We start from the raw sequence: 10,407 nt of genomic DNA, 5'->3' as shown, positions 1-10,407 counted from the left end.
GCAGCAATGCTACACAACAAATGAATTTATAATTTTGATAAAGACTGCAAATATCAGAAGTAATTAGATTATAAATTACATTTGTTGCTCTAGGATGTTGTCTGATTTTCTACCTTCTTATCCTTTTGTTTCTCCTTTGCATATATTTCTCATATTAAGATTTTAATTAGGCTAAGCTTACAATGGGCTCAAGTTAGGTCATGGATATTTTTAATAACGATATTTTGTACTAGTTTGCTTATTGTTTTGTTTTGTTTTGTTTTTGTAATGAAAACATCCTCCTTACTATTACACATGATCTTTTTTTTGATAGGCACAAGGGTGAAGGGGGTTTTAGGTTCTTCAAAAAATTGTGAAATCCCACTTTTTGCTTTAAAAATTTTTAACCCCATGAAATGCCTCCCCAAAGTCACTCAACCCCTCAAAATTTTCAAATGCCCACTTTGTACAAGGGTTGCCTATCAAAAATTAACGTTCTCCAAAAATTCTATCCAATCTCATGTTAAAAGTTGTTAGACATAATCCCACATGGCCAATCTAAGCCACCCAAGCTTGGTTAATATAATGTAAAGGCCTCTCCACTCATTGCCAATTGGTTTTCAGTTGGATGCTTTAACAAAAGTTAAACTACATATTAAAAAACCTTGCAATAAATAAGGGATATAATTTATTTGATTTGCATGAAATCATATTAAACTATTTTTTGCTAAAAGCAATGAAATTTTGCTAGAAAAAATTGATTGGTCTCTTAGGGTTCCATTTGTAATTTTTTAATTGTACCATTTGTGAAGCTTTATGGGCTCAATGCGAAATGAGTCAAATTAATGGGTTACTAGAAAACACTAATACCTTAGCGAATTATGTATTAATATACATGTTTCGAAACATGATACACTTCTGTATATGTGTTGTACAAGGAATGTAATTTTCTTGCATTTTCCACCATTCTCATACTAAACAAACGCGGGAAAAGTATAATTTTCCCCTTCTTTCCGTCAATTTTCACCAGTGTCATCCTAACCAAACTTAGCCAAAGAAAAAATGTCATCATGTATCTCTATGGGTATACATTATGGTGGGGTTTTATCATTGACTTCCAAGGTTTGGCCACGTTATGTTGAGGTTGCCAAATTATTTATGAGATGTGAGTCAGGTAGTTCAGGATTATGGTGTTGATTAGTTTCAAGTAAGAGAATGTGTAATATACCATTCATGTTTGAGTAATTTCAATGGCCTATATCGAGTTATCCTGCAATTTAGTTTACTCAGCATTAGTCCCCTGATATTTTGGCTAAATAAATTTTTACATTGATTAAGTCCTCGTTTGTCAACTATACATTCTAGTTAAAAAGCTAAAAAATCACTATAAGTTGTCACATTACTCTCTTTACTTTTCTGCACATCTTTTCGTAAAAAACAAAAAAGTTATTAAAATAACTTGTTCCCAAACGAGGCCTAACAGAAGTATGGTATTAATGATACAATTGCTTTTTAATTACTCAGCAAGTAATTGTACAATTTTGATTGTTTAATGTCTATATGATTTTATTAGGTTTCACTACAATTTAGGAAATAATGTTTATGCTTTATAGCTCATTAAGATTGTTCTGGTGCAGAGTGGCTTTAAAGATGATTCTGTGAGGATAATGAAAGCAATTGTCAGATGCAATCCAGACTGCCAGGTTAGTTGCACCCTTGTATTGTTATGCTGAAATAATTTTAAACATAAGCTTGTATTGCATGCCTGATTTTACCCCAGATTCTATGTAGGTTGTACATTTTGGTGAATATTAATTGACCAACAAGGTTTACTTTTATTTTTTTTTAATTTTTATTTGGTTATATATAGAGAGACAGCGGTTTATTTGGGAGGGGAGATATTTTTCATCTTAACCTCTGGGAAATGGGAGATGTCAATAATCCTATCCAATATCATGGATACATAATGTCACTGTGGTTTGTCTAATTGAAACCAAAATTTGATTATTGAAACTGTAATCTGAGCAAGCTGTTTCAAATGATTACCGTTACTTCACCTTCATTCTATGCCATGGTGGTTTGATGGGCGTGTAGTTGGTGGGTTGGTGATGATGAAACACTTTTGAATGGTGGTGGGATTAGTTGGAGTGTATAGTGATGGTTGAGAGAGAGAGAGAGAGAGAGAGGTGGCTACGTACGAGTTGTGCATTGATTGTTATATTTATGTTTTTGTCTTTAGACAGTAAATTCTTTGGCATGACTATTTTTATCAACAGGAAAGAATGGACATCTAGAGAAGTTTGTGCATAACATTTTATCCAAAAAAAAAAAAAGTTCGTGACATAAAATCATCAAAACCTGGCTATTCAATTATGACTATTATTGTTGAGAGAATTGATTACCAACAACTAGGTTACAACTTTTCAATTGAAGAAGAAATCTATTACCCACAACCATGGTTATCAAAATCATGGTCCAGATTGTGTAATCCTATGATCTTAAATTGTCAGAATGATCCATTTGATCATAAAGGCCATCTTTAAAATTAGCAACCTCATTATAATATTTTTGTGGCTCACCATTAGTGCATTCAATAGTATTTTGTGAAAGCTTATTGATTGAATCCTAACATGGATAAAGGTCCGAAGGAAGCGAAAATGATGCAATCTACAAGAAGGGCAAGAAAAAGCAAAGTTAAAGAAGTGCAATATTTGGAAATTGCTATAGTTTCAAGCTACTAGTGTTATTAAAAGTCTGATTTTATGATTTTTTAAGAGTTTTTAGGTCAGGGGTATTTTGGTAATTTCTACATTTGTTGTCATAGGCTGTAGGGTTCCCCATGGGTCGTCTTGCGAATCAAGTTATCTAATTAGTTTTTGTTTTTAATTATGTTTTTTTATTTGGTCTTAAGATAGGCTTTGGAATTCAAAAGTATAGTAAGTTTTTTTTTTTGAAGTCCTAGGTGATTAAGGAAGTCTCTAAAGTCTATATAAAGTCATATAATACTTTCAGTTCAATAGAGTTAATATTTTAGAGAATTTCAAGATTTTTGAAGCTTTTCTATGGATTGCGTGATGTAATCAAACCGTCGGTGTGAAACCTAAGGGATTCTAGAAGTGATTCCTAGAACTTGGCTATGACCTATGTTGACAAGTGTCTCAACTATTGACTTTGCCATGACCTATGTTGATAGCAAGTGTGGGTTGTTACTTCTCTCTTCATATGTTATCAGAGTCAAAGTACTTAGGAATGGGTAGGGTGCGTGTCCCTGGCTTGCACGCCATATGTGCTATCGAGTGAGCACGCTGGACATGAGGGAGGATGTGAAGCGAAGTCTCACATCGCCCAAGTATTAAAATAATATTAAGCATATATGTGTGACGGCACCCTCACCTCTTGAGCCATCTTTTAGGGTGAGTTCTATCCAAAACCGTGTAACAGTTGTGGGACTGTATCAAGATTGGGAAGAACTTAGGGGTGTTTGGGAAATGACTTTTTAGTGACTTTTTGGCTTTTTACGAAAATATGTGCAGAAAAGTGGAGAATGATTTGACAACTTATAGTGACTATTTGATTAAAAATTAAGGTTCTGAAGCAAGGCCTTATTAGAAGTTTACCGTGCCAACACTTGGCTATTATATGGAAAACCAACCATAAAACCTAAAACGATGCTGCATACAACAAAGGATTGTGCAACTGTGACACCTCTAAAAATTGTTTAGTGAACTAGCTACTAAGCAAAAGTGGTCAAGATATTGTGGGGCAGTAACGCCAATTAGCAAGTAGCTCCCAACCTGCAAAGATGTTGAAAAAATTTCGTTGTAACTTTATCGCACTAAAATCGTGGGAGCAAGAGAACTAGATGTGCCAGTGTAAAAGAGTGGCATGTGCTGGAGTGCTATTGGTATGTAGGGTTTTTCCTACCTGGTGGATGGGGGGAGGAGACGCATAGAAGCTTGCTAAGGTGTTATCTTGGAATAACCTCTTTCTGAACTCTTTGCTCACCAAAGAGTACTTTGCTGAGTTCCTTGCTAGGTGGATTTGGGGAGGAAACACGAGGAAACACTTAGAAACTTGCTAATGTGTTGCCCTTGGAAAAACCTCTTTCCAAGTTCTTTGCTCACCACAAAGCAAGTACCCAATTCTGTATATGGAACCTGAATGCAAGTTGCATGATAGTTTGATTCCCCACAAATAAGAAGTCTCCAAGCTTGACCCTTCCCACACATGGGTGACTGGCTGGGGAAAGAACTTGAAAGTCATAATTGTAGTCTCGATTTCGACACAACCTATTTTGAGATTGGGACGAAGGATGAAAGATTTGAGTTCCATATAGGCTTCAAGCAAGATGTATCGGGGTACAAAAAAAAAATCCTTTTCTTTAGTTGTTTGCTCTAACCAGCTGAGTTACTTGAACCACTTTCCTAAAGTTTGAAGTTCATATTGTCTTCCTTCTGAAAGTAAAGCGAAGAGCAAAGTCAACTAAGTATGATTTTTTGGATATATAGTATTCCTGCTACTAAAATTATATTGCAAGCTTTTGTCATGTTTGCATTGGTTATATGTGATAATGTAATTAAATACAGTGCTTGAGAATTGGTGAATTTGTAATATAACTCAATTGCATTCACAAGCTTCCAAATTTCATTTCCTTGCCTGGTGGATTTGGGGAGGAAACACTTAGAAACTTATTAAGGTGTTGTCCTTGTTAAAACCTCTTACCGTGCTCTTTTGCTCGCCTACCTCGCTGAGTTGCTTGCTCTGTGGATTTGGGAAGGAAACACTTTGAAGTTTAAAAGGTGTTGTCCCTGTAAAAATCTCTTTCCAAGCTTGTTTGCTCGCCAAAGAGTGCTTTGTCGAGTTCCGTGCTTGGTGGATTTGGAAAGGAAACATTTAGAAATTTTCTGAAGTGTTGTCGTTGGAAAAGCCTTTTTTTGAGCTATTTTTCTCGCCAAAGAGTTCCTCACCTAATTCCTTGCTAGGTAGATATGGGGGGAAAATGTTGAAAACCTTTCTAAGGTGTTGTCCTTTGAAAAATTTATAGCAGCGCTCTTAGCTCGTTAGAGTATCTTGCCAAGTTCCTTTTGATGGATGTTTGGAGAAATAAGACCTGACAAGGCTAGGCATCCTCACAAAAGTCCTAGCGCAGCTCGGCATTCTTTGGAGTAAGCCCTAGCAAGGCTAGGCATCTCCTAGTTTGACGAGGCAATCTATGGAGAAATAAGACCTAGCAAGGTTAGGCATCCTCCGCTATCTCAGCTAGGCACTCTTTGGAGTAAGATCTAGCAAGGCTAGGCATCCTCTTTTAGCTTGGCTAGGCACTCTTTGGTGTGAGACCTAGCAAGGTTAGGCATCCTTGTAAAAGTCCTAGCCCAGTTAGGCACTATATAGAGGAATAAGACCTAGTAAGGCTAGGCATGCTTGCAAAAGTCCAAGCTTGGCTAGGCACTACGCATCCTCAGAAAGGTCTTAGCTTGGTCAGGCGCTTTTGGAGTAAGACCTAGCAGGTATCCTCAGAAAGGTCCTTGCCCGGCTAGGCTTTCTTTGGAATAAGTCTTAGCTTGGATAGACATTTTGGAATAAGGCCTAGCACTCACTAGGCATTCTTTGCGACCTAACACTTGCTAGGCAAGCCATATGGACAACCTAGCACTCGCTAGGCACATTGATCGATGGATGCTTGGAATATGAGCTTGGGTAGGAGCTTGGACCTAGCAATTGAGCCTGGCAATCGAATGTAGCAGATGAACCTAGCACGCACTAGCCATGCCATGCAGAAATCCTAGCTTGGCTACGCATGATATTGGGCACGAAAACGTCATAGGAAAGCAACCCACCAAGATTATCTCAATCAAGATGATTGGGGGGGCATGTGGTCTAGCATCTATAACCAAGCAATAGTACACGAGTGTTATTGGAATTGAGCAAAGCTTTCCCTTGTCTCTCTGTTCTTAGATTAATGTAATTGTTTCGATGTAGCAACAAGCACGCACACCAAGGCTATTTACAAATGCACAACTTGGTATTTAATTGTGAATTCAACTGTTAAATTAATTCAAACAAAGGTCGATAGTTTTCATTGAGGTTCAATAGCAAAAATGTGGATTATCATAAAGACTGTGCCTACATGGTTTATATAAGTACACGAAAAATAAGAAATTGTGTTAAAATTTAGAAATTAGATCATACGATTAGGGGAATTTGGGTTAATATGTAATTTATTTGGTTAATATAGGATTAAGTTAAAAATAATGTGTAAAAAGAGAAGATATCTAAGGGGTATTAAAGTCATTTTTTGACTACTATTAATGCATTGCATTTTAGTGCGAAATCACGTGGGGATTAAGTGACTGTTTTTATCAAACGGGAGTAAGTGCTATTAGTCCATACCACATGGGGGTAAATTGGATTTTGCTCAGTATTTGCCTTCAAGATGCATATTGTACTGAAATTTAATTAGAAGTGATAGTCAAAGTTTGCTGTTTTATAATTTATTCAAGGTGTGGGTTTGAAGTGTTGTTTAGGTTGTCTCACCAATTTGCAAGAGGAAAAATATGCTTTTCTTACATATTTATAAAAAAAAAAATGCTTTTCAAGAGTCTTGGGTCTGTTGGGATTCTTCCTCTATGCTTTCTTGGGACGGATTTGTCACAAACATGCATTTATTAACCTTCTTTGGATACTTCATGATCTTTTGGGTATGTGGAATACGTCCTACCATTGGAGAATACAGTTTTGGGTTCATTCTCATAATCTTTTCTGGTCTTGTACTTGTTTACACTTGAATTTCATCTTGCTTTTGGTGCAAAATTTTATGAAGTGATGCTATTGTGTATGTTTGTGTTTATATATGAATGAGTTAGCTGATTATTCTAAGATAGCGCCATCAGCCTTTGAGCCAAAAAAGTGGAATAACACAATGGTTGTGATATATATATATATATATATTATATTTTGTGAATATATTTGAAGATATTCACTGATTTCACTGTAAAGTTTATTCTCATGTGATACTTGGATATTTTTTTTTAAATGATTGCTGGTTTAGGGATTTGACTAAGAAATTTTTTTGCATTTGCAAAATGGAGCCACATGGCTGATGTCATTTTCATTTCTACCAAAAAATCAGGTGCTTCTATTTTCTGCCACATTTGATGATGCTGTCAGGGCTTTCGTATCAAAGATTGTTAAAGATCTCTTCAAAGGAGATTACAACCAAATGTTTGTGAACAAAGAAGATCTGTCCTTGGAATCTGTAAAGCAGTACAAGGTGAAATGTCCTGATGAACTTTCGAAGATAATGGTGATTAAAGACAAAATTTTTGAATTAGGACAAAAGGTGGGCCAGACAATCATATTTGTTCGCACGAGAAATAGTGCGAGCACATTGCACAAAACAATTGCCCATGACGGCTATGAGGTGACAACCATTCAAGGTGCTCTGAGGCAAGAAGACAGGGACAAGATTGTGAAAGAGTTTAAAGATGGACTAACTCAAGTGCTTATATCTACTGATCTTCTTGCCCGGGGTTTCGATCAATCACAGGTGTGCACCTCTTAGCTTAATCTGTTGTTGATTTACCCATTTAGTGGTCAAAATGCTTACATCCTAACATTGTTCATTTTAATAGGTTAATTTGGTCGTCAATTTTGATCTTCCAGTGAAGCATGAATTCCCATCAGAGCCTGACTGTGAGGTGTACTTGCATCGGGTTGGGAGGGCAGGACGTTTCGGCCGCAAGGGTAAATTTGTTGATTTCAGTACCCTATCTTTGCAATTCCATTTGTATTTCATTCATGAACTGTTCATTACTAGAAATAAAATTGCTTCTTGGTCAAATTCTTTTTTGCTTAAAAACAATCTTATATAGTTTGTGGTTAACCATATTATAGATTTGGTTGAACTCCAAATATTCAAGTATGAAAACTCTTTAGTAATAGCTGTGAAAGTTGGGATTTTAGTTGAAGGGGTTTTGAATGAGTTGTTAGATACTAATATCTATGAAGTATGTCATAAGGACTGCAAAGCATCTAAAAAAATGTCATAAGGACTGCAGTGAACTAGCAGCAATTATCAGAACTAAAACCTTCTTTCTTTCTTTCTGTCTTTTTCCTTTTCTGGATCTTTTTTGTTTTTTTGTTTTGGGGGATCAAATTCCTTTTCTGGATCTTGGTAGCAGGAAACTCCTACTTGGGTCACGTTTCTTACTTAGAAACTTGTTTCTGCACTCCCAAGTGAGAAACTTGCAAGAAACTCTTTCCCATCGAGATGGAAACTCTCCCCCCGATTGGGATAGAAACTCTTAAATAAACAAATCTCAAAGAAACAAAAGAAAAACAACTTAAACTTATTATATTACTTTCTATTTGCATAATATTTATTTATACATGACAAAGACAATTTGCAATTGACATGAATCTCAAATATTTTATGCATATTTTAACACATACTACAACTAAGCAAAAATAAATAATTACTAATATATTTATATATATTTAACATATATACACACACACACTCATAGGCGCTCCCAACCCTAGAAATTTCTATATGCCCTCCCTCTCCCTCCCCCTCCCTCACTCCCGTCCCCGCCTGTGCTCCGTGCAACTAAGTTCTGGATTGTTGTTTTATTAGGTGTTTTAAGTTGTGACTATGAGTGGGATGTGTCAAATGAATGATGGACATTTACATCTTACCGTGTCATTCAGTTTTTGATTAACCAAGGTTTTCTCTTAGTAGTCTATAGTCTTGGGTCGAAGATGTGCAGGTCTTATGTCATTTATATGATTGCTTTGCTGACATTATTAAGGCCTTGTTTGGGTACTTTAAAAAAAGACAAAAAGTCAAAAAGTCACTATCTTATTTAAATCACATCATCTTATTTAAGTCACATCACCTCTCTACCATATCACTTCAAACTCAACCCATATCCAACCCATATTTCACAAAAAGTCAAAAAGTGTACTTATTTAGATCATCCCAAACCACCCCTAATTATCAACTTGGATTGTGCTTCAAATCATAAAGAATAAATGAATATATTTGACTGTGGATAACCCAGAACTTGGACAATATATGTGCCCACATGCATTCCCTTTTCTATTGGTGTGTTTTTAAAGAACATCAAAGCTATATTTATTTCTGTATTTCTTGTTCTGTTGGATAAATTTGGAGACTCAAGTAGCTTTCCTCTCCACCTTTCAGCTAATTGTAAATGATTTTACTGGATCCTACAGGTGCTGTGTTCAATTTGTTGTGCAATGATAGAGATGATATGATCATGTCCAAGATTGAGAGGCATTTCAACATGGAAGTAGCTGAGGTAAAATATTCTGCTTGTGCCTTGCTGACTGAGTCACGTAATTATAGGAGATTTTTAGTGTTTCAAAAGTAGCAACAGTGTAAATGTCACTTTCTCAAGGCATACACCTGGTCAATGTTTAATTGCATTCTTTTTTTTTTTTTTTTTTTTTTTTTTTGAGTGCAGGTGCCATCCTGGAGAAGTAATGAGGATTTTGAGGCTGCCCTTAAAAAAGCTGGTTTGATTTAAATATTTGCCCATGATCGTCTGGGATTTTTATATTTCCCCAGATGCGAGCTTCTAAGTGAAGCACAGGATATCTAGTGTTGACACTTGAAAATGGGCAGCAGCGGAGTCTGGTGTTTTTAAGTCATCAGAGTAGTCTTATACAGATGAATGATCTGTTTTCATGCATCTTAGCGTGTCAATGGGCTTGTGCATGCCTTGTTAATCAAGGCTTCGATTTTTGATTTTATTTCTGTGATTATGAGGATAATTCTTTCTTACTCTGTTTTGGAATTTTAAGGTGGTTTTTTAAATTTTGATATGGAGTTGTTGGATTTGGTATCAAATTGGCAAGAATGTTGGATATCCTGATTTGGATTTATGGATACGAGTTAGTTTTATGATATGAGCTCTCTTTCTGTGTGTCTCTCTCTCTGCATGTGAACAATTTGAGTTTAAAACCATTTGATGTGTGTTGAGGTTATTATGATTATCTGATTTGCAGTGCAAAATGCAATTTATGTTCTTGCATTTCCATAGTAGACAATTCAAGTGAAATAACTACCTACCTTGGGTAAAAATCTATATATTCTACTGCCACGGTTAAGTTGACCTTGGCATGGTACATATATATGGTAAGTACGATTTAAAATTTGTTCATCTTTAAAATTAAATATAATAAAATTATGATTATTGAATTAATTTAATTTTTGAATAAATAATCTATACATAATTACTTGTATAAGATTCAGAGTAGTGCTTGTGATAAGCTGATGTGTTGCAGCAGTTTTCTAGTCTATGCACTTTTGCCACACAAAGCAAGTTGATAGAGTATAAACATGGTATAAAATAACGATTTTTCTAATGTGTCTGTAAATATATTTACTTTGTGATATAATAT

At 35.6% G+C, this 10,407-nt stretch overlaps 1 protein-coding gene across 1 annotated transcript in view; it reads left to right on the top strand.

Annotated features, from left to right (window-relative positions):
• Positions 1-9,933, top strand: part of LOC114295025 (DEAD-box ATP-dependent RNA helicase 38) — a 12,671-nt gene extending 2,738 nt beyond the window's left edge. Inside the window, exons 4-8 of the mRNA XM_028239197.2 lie at positions 1,617-1,682; positions 7,109-7,525; positions 7,611-7,722; positions 9,217-9,302; positions 9,468-9,933. Of these exons, the coding sequence (XP_028094998.2) occupies positions 1,617-1,682; positions 7,109-7,525; positions 7,611-7,722; positions 9,217-9,302; positions 9,468-9,530 (744 nt within the window). The 3' untranslated portion in view covers positions 9,531-9,933. The remainder of the gene's footprint in view (positions 1-1,616; positions 1,683-7,108; positions 7,526-7,610; positions 7,723-9,216; positions 9,303-9,467) is intronic.
• The last annotated feature ends 474 nt before the right edge of the window (positions 9,934-10,407 follow it).

The sequence above is a fragment of the Camellia sinensis genome, chromosome 10 (assembly GCF_055761805.1).
Source record: "Camellia sinensis isolate YWXY chromosome 10, ASM5576180v1, whole genome shotgun sequence".
Taxonomy (NCBI): Eukaryota; Viridiplantae; Streptophyta; class Magnoliopsida; order Ericales; family Theaceae; genus Camellia; species Camellia sinensis.
Note: the sequence above shows the minus strand (reverse complement) of the source record. Positions and strands in the feature narration are given on the sequence as shown.